The 15,335-nt window shown below is 45.1% G+C and overlaps 1 protein-coding gene across 1 annotated transcript in view; it reads left to right on the top strand.

Annotated features, from left to right (window-relative positions):
• LOC126365874 (carboxyl-terminal PDZ ligand of neuronal nitric oxide synthase protein) overlaps nt 1-14,875 on the top strand; it is an 856,744-nt gene extending 841,869 nt beyond the window's left edge. Inside the window, exon 10 of the mRNA XM_050008564.1 lies at nt 9,628-14,875. Within this exon, the coding sequence (XP_049864521.1) occupies nt 9,628-10,422 (795 nt within the window). The 3' untranslated portion in view covers nt 10,423-14,875. The remainder of the gene's footprint in view (nt 1-9,627) is intronic.
• Nucleotides 14,876-15,335: the final 460 nt, after the last annotated feature.

Genomic DNA, 15,335 nt, shown 5'->3' on the forward strand with positions numbered 1-15,335 from the left:
TGCCAGCAGGCTCAAAGATTGTTAAGAATGTCGTCCTGTTGTAGAGCGCACTATGAATTTTCGTGTAGGATCGAAAAATGTGTATGAATCGATGCTGAGTTGGTTCCATTACGCCCTTGATACCACTCCTGGAGCATTTTCGTTCTAGTTCTGAGCGACGATGTGACTGAAACGTTTTCATTGGCCACACATAAGAAAACAGAGAGATTTCTGCGCTGGGCGACGTTTTTCTGACACCCATCGAGGAGGCGTCAGAACGGCTGAGATGTGAGCAAGAGGGCAGAATTTTTGTGAAATTTAGTGTCAGCGTGACATCATCAACCCACATTATACCTCACATGAACTTCTGAGTTCTGGCCTGATTTTTCGCATGTGTCGATACTTGCTGTTTGGAGTGTCGTAGAACCCTAGGATGACGTCACATAGTGCCACGCTATTGCATAGTTACTGAGGGAGGTTGTAGGCACCTTGGAACCAAATTTCAGCTTTATACTTCGCAGTGGGAAGTAATTACGGGGTTTCGAAAAAGTGACCCTGTAATTGGGTTGCGCACTTCATGTCCAGCAGCACGCAAGACACTGCAAGAAACAACATTCGATACGAATGCTGTAACATTACCTTTACAGTGTAGACGCACGCGGCTGAAAAATTATGCTGTTGGCCGTACTCCTCTGCACTTTGCCGCGGCTGACGGCAGTTCGTAGTTGTGTTCGCGAAAACCAGGGCGTCCACATTACGCCAAAGAAACGGCCGGACAGGTGCACACTTGGCAACGGCGTCTGAGGGCGTCTGCCACAGCCTGGCGCTTCGTCAGCAACACTGCTCTCCCGTCACACGCGCACATTTTACGCTAATATACACTCGTCATGTCGTTCCAGGTATTCCGCTTTTTTAATTTGTAACTTTGTTCCTTTCCTTTACATTCGGTACTTCAACACATTTTAGGTTACGGTGCAGGCCGAATAGCACGCAAAATAACAGTAAAACAGTTCATCAATCATATGAGACATTCCCATCACTGAGTAGTTTATAGTTTTTTTCTTTCCTTGCTGGGTTGAATATGAAGTTGTGGGAAAACAACTCTGAAAAGAAACTCCATTGTCGAAGCTGTTCCATCGAATATTCTTGGAGAGAGGATTGCAATGGTGTACGTTTGATGCGCGTCTAGCGAAGAATCCTGAATACGTGCCCTCTTCTTGCTGATAGTGTGTAGGCGTCTGTTACCTTGTGACCGAAAGACAGTTACTAACAACATGTATTCTTACAGTCGCCAAGTTATTTGCCATACTTTGTTTGTTTGTATGTATGTATGTATTGAACCGGGGACCTAGAAACGACGGAGAGGTTTCGTCCCCACTGTAACCCTCAGTGGTTCACAATCCCACAGCAGACTACAGCAGCACTCTCACTTCACCACCGCCCCACACCGAACCCAGAGTTACAGAGTTATTGTGCTGTTCGGATTTTTGAGTACTGCCATAGGTCCCACAGAAGCCAAACTCCATGTATCTCATAGCATAATTCGACTCTCACCGACCCACATCCTTGGCGCTGTGCACGTTTCAAGCAGCCCTTCGCCTGAGCGACGGTGTGTAAGGACCCAAAAACCGATCTGGTGTAACAAGAAATGGGATTCATTCGACAAGTGACACGTTTCTATTGATCCACGGTGAAAACTCGGTGATTCTGAGCCCTCTACAACCGTAACTGGTGATGTCGCTACGTCAACACGTTCACAAAGGAATCTTTTGATGTGGAGTTCCATGTCCAACAACAGTCTTTGAACGGTGTGCTCCGAAACACTTGCACTTGTACCAGCATTGTGGTCTGTCGTCAGATCTGACACAGATCGCTGCCTGTCCTGGATTACACAGTGGGGGATCCTCCGACCTCGACGTTCTGTGATGAGACGTGGTCGTCCAATATACCGTACGACCTACTCGTTATTTCACCGGCCGCAGCTCGTGGTCGTGCGGTAGCGTTTTTGCTTCCCACGCCCGGGTTCCCGGGTTCGAACCCGACGGGATCAGGGATTTTCTCTGCCTCGTGATGACTGGGTGTTGTGTGATGTCCTTAGGTTAGTTAGGTTTAAGTAGTTCTAAGTTCTAGGGGCTGATGACCATAGATGTTAAGTCCCATAGTGCTCATAGCCATATGAACCATCGTTATTTCACCACCCATCAACCACTTTCCATAGGTGCTCACTACAGCAGTACGCAAACAGCCGACAAGGTTCGTCGTTTCAGAGATACTCGTTTCCAGTCAAAGCGCCACAACAATGTGCCCATTGAAACTTCCTGGCGGATTAAAACTGTCTGCCGGACCGAGACTCGAACTCGGAACCTTTGCCTTTCACGGCAAGTGCTCTACCAACTGAGCTACCCAAGCACGACTAACGCCCCGTCCACACAGCTTTACTTCTACCTGTACATCGTCTCCTACCTTCCAAACTTTACAGAAGCTCTCCTGCGAACCTTGTAGAACTAGCATTCCTGAAAGAAAGGATATAGCGGAGACATGGCCTAGCCACAGCCTGTGGGACGAGATACTGGCAGAAGTGAAGCTGTGAGGACGGGCCGTGATACGTGCTTGGGTAGCTCAGTTGATAGAGCACTTGCCCGCGAAAGGCAAAGGTCTCAAGTTAAGGTCTTGGTCCAGCACACAGTTTTAATCTGCCAGGAAGTTTTATATCAGCGCAAACTACGCTGCAGGCTCAAAATCTCATTCTGGAATGTGCCCTTTGTCAAACCCGCTTAGTCTGGAACCGCGCGACGGCTACTGTCACAGGTTCGAATCCTGCCTCGGACATGGATGTGTGTGATGTCCTTAGGTTCGTTAGGTTTAAGTAGTTCTAAGTTCTAGTGGACTGCTGACCTCAGAAGATAAGTCCCTTAGTGTTCAGAGCCATTTGAACCATTTTTGAAACCCGCTTATGTCATTGCGGACATTTGCGGCCCGTATCTTCGCTATAATACTGTCCATCCGTGTCATTTCCACCTACATTGTTTCCTTACAGTATCGCGGGCCCGCAACACCACCAGGAGGCATTCAGCCCCGCGGTGGGCGGTGGTCACAACGTTTTGGCTCATCAGTGTACTTCCTATAAATAAAATAAATACAACATCGATCTCAGAAATAAATCCTCTCTCTCTACCTCAACGTCGTATTAGAAGATAATTTTTCACCGTGTCCTTATCCAGCTAACGCATTCTTGCGAATTTATCAGTTTTGTCACATACTTTCCTGTCTTCTCATAATTGAAAATGATCTTTGAATTCGTCGGTGTTTTTCATGAATGATCTGTTGCTGCTTCCATCTGTTCTGAAGATGACTGACGACGGCCTAAAATGGTAACTATTGTTGAAAATGCTGTGAGATTGTGTTAGTCAATAAACAAATAAAAGTATATTAATGATCACAGACAGGTCTAAATTACGACAAAGACCTTATTCTTTTCGAATTTCTATTCCCTTGAGTATTTAACTTCACGTGCTTAAATTATTGGCAAGTAGAAGAGCTAATTTTATTTCTGCAGGCAGGATGATGCTTTATTGTTTGTCTTTCCGTCGTAGTTTTCAAGGTTAAAAGGTTAAATCTACCACGTTTGTTACGTACTTCTGCACTGTTGCACTGTTATGGAAGCAGGGAGTTAGGCCCAAAATAATTGGTCCTGAGGTCGATTAAGTGTATAACATAATGTAATATTTATTTATCGTCAAATTACACAATAAGGACCAAAATATAAACGCGTTACAGTACAGTGTTATGACTGCAATTTATTCTAAGACTCTAAAAACAACAAAAAATGCAATGTCCAGAGTTATTACTTTTAAAAAACCATAATTCAATCATCTTGATTTATTCCCAAACCACAATTATGGAATCCATTGGCCTTGCCATTTAAGTGAGAACCAAGTAGATGAAGACCCTTTAACGGGACCATTTATAGGAATACGTAATTCTATACTAAATACAAACTTCCCTTTTGCTACAACAGGTCTCAAAATCTGAGCCTATCCTATCCAGTAATTCAACAACACAGAATGTATGTACGGCGTGTTTTCCTTTTACAGAAGCCACATTACATGGAGTTCATCGGCAGAGACCGTGCCCTCATTACATGTCTCTCTTAGACACTGGTTTCATTAAGCTGCAACAGGCGTATGTTAACCACTGGAAAAATAACATATCATCTACTTAACAAATAATATGCAAGCATCAGTAGCCTCAGACTGCTATATAAACTGTTAGGGAAACACCAGTCTATTACTCTGACGCCTTGTAAGGACGGATTTTAGTGTTCCTCTTAAAATACCATTGACACATTGAAAAGGATTGTCCACTGTTAACTTCAGCACCACGTCTCTGAACCACAGGTAGTATTTGGTATTGCACAAGAGACAGAACGCCACAAACAGCAGTGAACCGTTCCCAGAGGCTTATCCAGTAAACTCGCAGCAGAGGCACAGTACAAGCATACTTTAATGCAAATGTCTGTTCAGCGAGCGCTTACATCGGCACAAAATACAGTTATCTCGTTTTGCGATGAAGCTCTGATACTTCTGCAACAACACCGCTTGAGCAGGACACCGAGCAAACACTTATTCCCCGCCAGTTCTCTCGGCCCTCGAGCCACTCCTCGTCCGCCACTCTTCCGGCTCGCCCCACTGCCAGTCAAAATCATTCTCACTCGTCGGCCGACCACCGAAACTCGGAGCTTCAAAGACCGAATAGAGGTCATTGCCCCTTGACTCGGCTATCAACAAATGTCGGCATGGCACAACTGGAAACTACAGTTTCGGAAATAGATTTCGTCTGGCATTTCCTCTCAACTGTATCTCGTCACTCCCAATAATGCTACTATAGAAACGCCATCTTTATCCAACATAAGAACTCATTAGTAAATCGGCGATTTCCTCTTTCGGATGCCTTGAGCTAGTGATAATTCACATTATTAGACTGTGTCATTACCCATTGTATTCGAGCAGTCTGTTCATGATCGACATTCCTTTTTATCATCTTCCAGAAATCAACTTAGCTGCTCTATACCCACGGTGCGGGAATCACACGTTCATTTTATGTTCCGTTCTGAGAGGACACAAGAACACTGACATGTCATTCGCCATTTTCATGTTCTTTAGTCTTGTACACTGTCGTATCTGTTGTAAAAAGATAGTTCACATACCAAATAAAGGTCTCATAGAGTTACATATTACTTTTAAAACTCCAAATTCGACATTACAACCTGACAAGAAACGAAAATTTAACGCGCGATATTGTCTAAATTAGCTTCTCTTGGACATGGTCTGTACCTAATAATCTGACAATCTTAAGCGTCTGTCGATAGTTGCTAGGTGAACTTCAGTCAAAATTAAAAAGCTATTAACATCCACTAGAGGCTTGCTTCGGCCAACAGCCTTGAGGCAGTAACACCGATTCCCGTCAGATCACCAAAGTTAATCGCTATTCTGAGCTGGCACTTAGACGGTTGACCATCCGGTCAGCCGAGCGCTGTTGGCAAGCTGGGTGCGCTCATCCCTTGTCAGGAAAACTGAGGAACTACTTGACTGAGAAGTAGCGGCTCCGGTCTCGTAAACTGACATACGGCAGGGAAAGCGGTTTGCTGACCATATGCCCCAGTGATGCCTGTGGACTGTGGATGACATGGCGACATGTCGGTACGTTGGACCTTCGGATGGAATTTAGAGCCCTGCTTCGACTCTCAGGCCAGTGTCATAGTATGCAAGATCTTATAATCTGAAAAGCTCCAACCACGTGGATAGGTCCGAAAATGCCTGAGGGACACGAGAGTGTAACCAACAGTAAAATAACACCCGAAGATATACTGAAGGCTCTCAATCAGAATAGAAGAAATAAATGGCACTATCCACGGATGGATTGAATTTCATGCATACCATTTGCAAAGCATGGTACTTTGATACAGATCCCGATATTAAAAAAAGAAACGCACATGTAAATGCTAGTGCAGTTGCTAACGCGCTAATAAAAGTTTCAAAAAGTAAGCCCAATAATGTAGATAAACATACTGTAAAAAAGTGTATGCAAAGACATCTTGTTACCCTTGCTGTGCACGTCACTTTGACATAAATGAACCCAACTTAGCTCTGATCTCTCTGAATAATAAAGATTCTGTATTTGATGGGGTTTATTCGAAGCCCCTCAAGGCTGTAGGCCTCCAGATGAAATAAGAACTCACAGAACTATTCGGTGAAATGCCGTGAAAGCTAAAGTACTTGCAATTACGAAACCAGTACAAGAAGGAATTGCTGTGGTTAAAAATTGACCCATATCCCTATTCAGTCGCAGCCAAGGGGTCAGTGATAAAATAATCCCAGTCGAGTAGGGCGACATTCATAAAAAGTGGGAGGTGCTGTGATGCAGTTCTAACGCTTACAACATTGGCTGAATCTGAATTTCGTAGAGTCCTCAAATCAGCTGCAGCTTACGAGGCAGTATGGAAAGAAGACCTGATGCTCAAGTTTGTTCGTGTAAAATGAAATGTCCGATAAGCAATAATTTCTCGACTGTTAAAAGTCTCCAGGCCTGCTAAGGTATCAACTTTACCACCACATACTGCAGCCACAGTTCCCCAACCATTACCATGTCCAGTAGCGTCTGCGTTAGTAAGCGTATAATTCAATACACATCCACAAAACACTGAAAGGCCATGCAAAATCACTTGCGCACCTATACTATTCTTCATCCTATTAGCAATATTATCAACAGCTTTATACTCTGTCAGGCGCGAACGCCTTCTCCTCCTATAATAAGGCGGCATCTCTGGGCGCGATGCCTAGTAAAAGTAGAGGCAATGTTCCGGTTCCACCAACCTCCCCTATTGCCCCTCCGTCGAACAGCCGCGCTTGCAGCAACATTGAACGACTCTAATGAGATGAGGTCAATAAAAAAAGAGACTATGAGCACACAACAAATATAATTATGTAATATTTATTCGATTGTGCAGCATGAACTTTAAAGGTGGTTTTCTCAAAAAATTCGGGTGGGTTGCGAATCAAAATGTCTTAAGCAGTGCATCATTTGAGATGGTGCTCAGGCCGGCCGGAGTGGCCGTGCGGTTCTAGGCGCTACAGTCTGAAACCGGGCGACCGTTACGGTCGCAGGTTCGAATTCTGCCTCTGGCATGGATGTGTGTGATGTCCTTCGGTTAGTTAGATTTAATTAGTTCTAAGCTCTAGGGGACTGGTGACCTCAGATGTTAAGTGCCATAGTGCTCAGAGCCATTTGAACCACTTTTTACCCCAATTTTTGTCGAGCTATGATGCTTGACAGTAACACATACGAAGGTTCTTTTCGTCCTTCCGTTTCACACACTAGTGAATGTACGGACTGTTTCAAACGTCTAGGAGTGAGAGATTACGTCATTTGAAACAAATTTTCTTAAAGGCAAAGTGTTGGCTTACGCTTTCCGATGGCGCTAGACGTCTTTTGCTAGCGGTTATGCCCCTTAGAGGTCGCAGACCCGAGACACTCTGTAGTGCGCATATGCAACGTGGGTAGCCTATAACTCAGTCATCTGTTGAGAGTGGAAGAGGTTGGGAACAATCCTGATTCGCTTGTAAAATAGCTTTCTCCGCTCAGAAGGTTTCTTGCTGAAAATCACTCTGTCAATTTACTGGGATTAGTAGTATGTTTTTCAGAACACCTAGTTAGTAGACCCTTCTAATTCTGTGAAATATGTGTCAGAGCTGGCGAACTCAATAAAAAGATGCCTAGCAACACCCTAGTCACTCTTTGACAAAATTTGTTCTGCACTACGTGACCTATCACCCCTATCAGACTTTGTGTATACTTGGTAGTCAAATGAAAACGAGACATGTGTAAAAATGTGAGTTCAAAAAATGGTTCAAATGGGTCTGAGCACTATGGGACTCAACATCTTAGGTCATAAGAACTTAGAACTACTTAAACCTAACTAACCTAAGGACATCACACACATCCATGCCCGAGGCAGGATTCGAACCTGCGACCGTAGCGGTCACGCGGTTCCAGACTGAAGTGCCTAGAACCGCTCTGCTACACTGGCTAATGAAGATTATACAATTATGAAGATTATACAAGGGGCGTTCAATAAGTAATGCAACACTCTTTTTTTCTGAAAGCTGTTTGCTTGCTTTCAGAATTCACGACTCTTTTGCTTACAAAACCTTATTTTTCAACATAATCTCCGATCAATGCGACAGCCTTACGCCAGTTACATGGAGGGCCTGTATGCCCCCACGGTAACACTCTACTGGTCGACGTCGGAGCCAAAGTCGTGTTGCATTTTACTCCCCAGTTGTGCAACGAGGTGTTTGATTGTGATCCGTCCATCACCTCGAATGAGAGTGTCCGTACGTTCCAACACTGGAGCAGCTACAGTCGGGTGCGGTCGACTAACACGCCGCAGATCGAACAGGATTGCGCGACCTTCTTGCGATGATGATGGACGCCTCGTTCAATGACTAAACGTGATTTTGTTCATAGCCAGGTCACGAATAACTGCGACACTCTAGTTTTCTGCCAAAAGAAACTCAATGACGGCACTCTGCTCAGAAGGGAACTCCGTTACATATGTCATTTAGATGGCTACATATATCTACATCTACATCCATACTCCGCAAGCCACCTGACGGTGTGTGGCGAAGGGTACCTTGAGTACCTCTATCGGTTCTCCCTTCTATTCCAGTCTCGTACTGTTCGTGGAAAGTAGGATTGTCGGTATTCCTTTGTGTGGGCTCTAATCTCTCTGATTTTATCCTCATGGTCTCTTCGCGAGATATACGTAGGAGGGAGCAATATACAGCTTGACTCCTCGGTGAAGGTATGTTCTATAAACTTCAATAAAAACCTGTACCGAGCTACTGAGCGTCTCTCCTGCAGAGTCTTCCACTGGTGTTTATCTATCATCTCCGTAACGCTTTCGCGGTTACTAAATGATCCTGTAACGAAGCGCGCTGCTCTCCGTTGGATCTTCTCTATCTCTTCTATCAACCCTATCAAGTACGGATCCCACACTGGTGAGCAGTATTCAAGCAGTGGGCGAACAAGTGTACTGTAACCTACTTCCTTTGTTTTCGGATTGCATTTCCTTAGGATTCTTCCAATGAATCTCAGTCTGGCATCTTTTTTACCGACCATCAACTTTATATGATCATTCCATTTTAAATCACAACTAATGCCTACTCCCACATAATTTATGGAATTAACTGCTTCCAGTTCCAGGGCCGCCACCTGTCAGAATCTCATGAAACTGTGGAGGCTGAAGGGGGAATATTCTACTATGTCCCACAAACATATGGCTCACATTTTCAGTTGAATTTGATAATGTTGCATTATTTGTTGAACGGCCCGCTTATGTACCTGGTCCACATCGTAGACACGTCTTCATCCCAGGGCACAATGTACCACTGTACTGTCCACCTCTCAACTAATTTGTACTGCTCACAAATACTACTGCAAGAGGATCTCCCCACTGTGACATGGCCCAAATTATCTCTGCACGGTCCTGACTGTTTTGTAGTACTGAGTGGCATATGGCCAGACGAGCCGCCTGTGGCTAATCCAGACGATGTGTGTGTCTCTGTCCGTGCTCCTTGGGCTATCCAGCTGCCGCTGCCGCTGCTGTGCGACTACCTGTCGGCGCCGATGGCGGGCGACTACCAGGAGGCGGAGGCGGCGGCCGCGGCGGCGGCTGCGGCCTACCTGGGGGCGCCCGGCGCGCGTGGCTCTCTGCTGCAGGCGCCGACCACCGCCTTCGGCTCGCCGTACGGCTACACGCCAGCCGAACAGCAGCTGCTGCAGCGGCTGCAGGCGCTCAGCCGGTACCAGCAGCTGCTGTACCCGAGCGGAGCGCCGCCGTCGCCGCTGTTCGCGCACCACCAGCTGCAGCTGCAGCAGCAGCGCCTGTCGCAGCCGCCCTCCTACTCCGGCTCCCCGGTACTCGGCCACCGCCAGCCGCACCTCCCTTCGCAGCAGGAGTCGCTGACCCGCTCGTCGCCCTGCGCCGGTGACGACGACTCGTCGCCGCCGACGCCGTCGCAGCAGCAGCAGTCGCAGTTCATCAAGCCGCTGTCCCAAGTGGGCACGCTGACGACGACGGACGCCGACGGGCGGCTGCGAGTGATCGTGCCAGTCACCGCCGACGACGCTACCAACCCGGCCGGGAGTGGAGGCGGAGGCGGAGGCGGCGGTCCTTCCCCGACGGCGGGCCCGCGCCAGCTCTCCGCAGCGTTGGCAGCCCTGCGTGTCACTGACGACCAGAGCACCCCTCCGCCGCTGCGCCGACCGCTGGCCAACGGCCCTCCGTCCATTACCCGGTCCACCAGCGAGAAGGTGCCGCACCGCAGCGAGCTCATGTCGCAAGTGCAGCGGACTGCGTGGGCGCGACACACCACCAAGTGACCCCCGCAGCAGTGCCAGCTACCGGCTATGAAGGCCTATCCTCCGGCGCGTCGCGAACGTCGCTTAGCGTAGACTACGCGACAGCGCCGACGCTCGCTTCAGTGCGTTCCGAATATGTGCGCTGTCGCGCTCTCTACTGACACACTGGATTTCCCGCAGCTTTGGGGAGAAAATACATCGGGGTGCATCCAGTTCCGTTATCGGTAACCACAGTTACGGTCCGTGGTCACTGACAGCTTCCTCAGGTCTACTGTAAATTAGCTGTCCTCGTATTACTCTAGAGGTTATAAACATCATTCCAAATAGGAAAGGAATTGACAGATCGCTTTTCTGCGACTAGTATCACCAGATAACCCGTATATCCATAACTTTCACTCTATAATGTATCATACGAGATTACGAAACTTAAAGATACGCGAGGGGTGATGGATAAGTTCTCAGCCCACCCTATAAAGATTGTCAGTTATCCAAATGATTATGGCTATTTTTCAACGTAGCTCCTTTCTGGTGTTACACACTTTTGCCAGAGTTGCTTCAGGTCCATTATACTCTCCTTGTATGTTTCTTCAGCTTAGGGAACAGATTAAAGTCAGGGGGGGGGGGGGGGCAAATCGGATGGATAAGGTGGTTGCTGAACCAGTTCGAAGCCACAGTAGTCGATAATAGACATCGCAATGACGAATGTCAGTGTGGGTGCATTGTCCTGATGAAAGAGTACTCTTTTTGGTAACATCCCAACGCATTCCACTTCCATGGTCAACCTCAAACGCACAAACTGAGCAGCATAATATGCTCGATTCACTGTTTCACCTTCCTTGAAGTGTTCAGCCTTCATCAAATCCCTCCAAAAAAACAGTGACCATCATCTTGCCAGATGATGTGACTGACTTGAATTTCTTGGGGATGTGAGGAGGGCTGTCCCATTGTTTCGATTGACCCTTCGATTCGAATTGAAAATGGTGAACCCATGTCACATTCATTGTGGCAAAACATTGGGGAATATCACTCTGTCTGCCTCAAAAAGAATCGAATTTTCGGCATACATGGCGTTTATCTGGTGTTTCTTTTCTGCTGTCAACATTCTTGGGACCAATCGACGTGTGACCTCGTGCATGTCAAGTGCAACTCTTATGTCGTGTTCAACACGTTCCTGAGAAATGCCCACTCTTTCAGTGATATAACATTCTTTCACACACCAGTCTGCCAATATGATATCATGGACTGCAGTGACGTTTTCCTCCATTCTAGCCATTACTTATCTTCCACTGTGAGGTGCACCTGGGACAGAGGTGTCGCCCTTCTTGAATTCCGCCACTCACTTTTCCATTGTGGAACATGAAAGGAAATCCTCCTCTAATAATTTTAACCAACATATTCGGGAGATGTTACGGTTGTTGATCAATTAGGAAAAAAGACAGTCAAGGTAAATGAGAGATTCTGAGATCCTATATACATCGATCATCCTCCTCTAAATACTTTCATCATGTCATTATGAATCTCCTGTGCATCATTCCCTTTTTCAGCAACACTGGATAACCACACGCATGTTCTCTTTACCCATTTTTCAAAGTGTATGAACCCTACACACTTCAGACAACAATATCTGAAACAACAAAGAAAATATATTCATGCAATATTTTGTATGTAACCTAGCAAGGGAATGTACTATTAGCTGTCAAACTGACATTCGTCTACGACAGGTATTTCATGGATGGGCCGATAACTTCTCAGTCACCCTTAGTATTTAAACTGCGCCAGACAGCGAAATGCTTTCGTTAGTTTTCTCTTAGTCTTAAGGGCTGGCTTATACAAGTACGACTTGATGATTCACCCCTCTAGTGCTTTCTGTCGGAACAGTGCTTCCGTTCCTTTCGGTACAGTCTGAGAGATCGAATGGCAACACAAACACTTGGATGGCTGCGATTTCAGCAACAATGAACAATGTGAAGTATTGCAGGTCCGTGAATAAAGCTCAAGTCCGTCGTATTGCTACAACAAATCACAGCGCAGGTCGTCAACGAGAGGGTTGCCACTGTGTACGCATGTCAGCTGAACACGACACTGGCTTTCTGTTACTGTGCAGGTAGCTTCATCCCGATCACGTGACGTGAAGCGACGTGGCGTAGAACGGCGTACCTCCATTCCACTGCGGTGTGTTGACTGCTTTCTGCGAGTATGCGGCGCCGCTCGTTATGCACTTACCAGAGACTTTCAAGATTGCTTTGGTAATATGACTGCAACGGAATGCGTGCTTACATGAAACTTTCAGAGATGATATAACTCCATGTTGGGCGAGGTCTCGAACTCAGGCCCTGACCTTTCGCAAGCACTGCTTTTATGAGATATCTAGATATATCTAACGACCTGTCCGACACCTTCAACCTGCCAGAACATCTCTTCTGCTTTGTAAATTCGAGAGAGGTTCTTCTGCATATCTTGTTTTAGAATGTGGATCAAGGGTCTTGGCATGCCTCACTTAACGATAGCGGCCATGAGATACGGCTGGATATAAGGCACTGCCCCCAAAACGAAAGAATTCGGTTTCTAGACGTAGTCCGTCATTCAGCTATAATCAAAAAGCTTCAGAATGTGTATCTCCAGCGCCAAAACATCTGAAGTAAATAATGCACGTCTTTGTTACTGCGTACATAATAATGTACTGGACACACCACAGTAATATCTGGCACTAACAACAACACCATCATACAGGTCGACTGAAATTCCCATTAAGAGAGCACCGCGGTACATAATCTAAACATAACTCACAACTACGCGACGCTCTGAATCGACTATCACAGCTTCGATAACGAACTGTCAATCGCTTTCGTATTTGAAATGGGCCGTAAAGCAGAGTGACGTTCAGCGAAACCCTCTTTTCTCAACGTGATGAGATCCCACGAATTCGGAATGTCTTTTTTCCCGTCCGCGCTAGTTTAGATAGAGCTTGATATGTTATTTTTTAGTCCGGACAGCTTTTTGATGCTCACTTCAGTTGCTCATATTGAAGCTGCTTAACATTCCATCACTAGTATTTGTCAACTGACGTACGCATGAACACAGACAAGTCAGGAGACTTTATTAATCAGACTGTAACAGACCGTGATTACATCATTCCTAATGCGGAGGAACTGCTAAATATTGCGTTTTATTCCATCAGAGAGCAAGCTTTGTTTCTAATGAGTATTACCTCAGGCCAAATGAGGTCAGCCATACACAATGGCACATCACGAAATGTCACTATCGATAAGTAAACAGTACTCGAGTAGTCAGTTATAAAAACTACAAAATAGTATTCTGATGGGAAAGTTATGAAACTGCTGGATTCAGTCGCTTCCCTTATGTGAGACCATACAGTTCTGTAATTGATAACATATAGGAACTTCACACACAGTATGCCGCAATGTGTTACTGTTTTCGTTGCATTGAAGCAGTTCGTATTTTAATCGAAGGAGAATATCGTGATACCAAACAGATTAATGTTCATGTTTACTTTAGAATCAATCATAAAAACGTCGTGTTTCTATCAGTGGATCAGGGACAAGTAGACTGCAATGTTTTAAGAAAACAATAGCTTCATGTAACTGATTGTTACTGTTATAAATACATGTTCTGTATTAAGTTGATTACACAGTCCTGGAATCCACAAATTAAGACATGATAAGCACGTTTTAGATTTAACAGCCGGCTTAAACACTGGTCGATGCTGAAGCCTGCATACGTAAATTTTCAAAGACATTATTAGTTATTTTTCATGCTGATGTTGCTCTTCAGTATTCAGTAGCAATCATCAGGACATTTCAAGATGTTGCAGGCAAAAGTAACAAGAAGTTGCCGAAGCCACCGTTGCAGTGCAATACCTAAACACTCGAAAACAAAAGCAAGACGAAACATAACCAAAGGATTCTAGATACTGTACTGTGATTTCTGTATTTATTCACTTTTGTTTCCATTCTTACATTTTCATCTAAAAGAATTTAAGACACTGTGAGGCGCGAGATACTACATATACTGAATGGTAAGTTACTACCAAAGTGGAGACATAACTGAGCTACAATTTATATTATTGTTGTGACAGTTTCAAATTTTGACGTTAAAATAATGACAATATGAAAGCATACTTCTCTAAAATAATATGTGCTGATGCATCAGCATCATCAAATCAGACTTGTTCCGACTGAAGTTGATTTGTACGTTCCTTAGGCCTGAACGCTTTTGTATGTGTTGAATTTTGCCTACGTCACGTACTTTGTTTCATGTATATGGACTACAAGATAAATCTGTAATTCCTTTAGCTCTCTTGGCAAAATCTGTGGACCATATGGAGAAATTACTCGTTGTGAAATCGAAGTAATTTCTTTTCTTCTGTCTATATCTGGAATTTGTTTGTATCAACACGATGAAACCCACCTCCAAACCACCTATAATTGCTAACAATAAAAATAATATTTTTGTATTTGTAGTGTTATTGTGTCTTATTTCCCCTGACACCTATAAACTAAATTACACGTCAAAGTGTAATGAGCTCATTGTAAAGGGACTCTTACCTAGAGAACATACGGAAGTTATTAGGTGTTTTTGTGGAAGCTCTACCAGTTCTGTAGGTGTTCTCTTTGTGCAAATCAGTAATTGGACAAAAATGGAAATAAGGAATGGGTCACAACACCATAGTGTCGATACCGAAAACAATAGGCATAATAGAATGTATCTTTGTCAAAGCGAGAACTCTCACGCGAAAGTCCTAGCCCCGGACCTAATACGGTTAGAAGCTGCTGGGAATAGGAGAGACTGTGAGAAAAATGGCAACCATTTTCCATCGCAAACTAGGTATAGCGCAAGTATACCTATGATGCTCGATCTTTGGTCGTTTCAGTGACGAGAAGACACAACCGGAATGCTGAAAGACACTAGTCTGT

Source organism: Schistocerca gregaria, chromosome 4 (assembly GCF_023897955.1).
Source record: "Schistocerca gregaria isolate iqSchGreg1 chromosome 4, iqSchGreg1.2, whole genome shotgun sequence".
NCBI classification, from domain to species: Eukaryota; Metazoa; Arthropoda; class Insecta; order Orthoptera; family Acrididae; genus Schistocerca; species Schistocerca gregaria.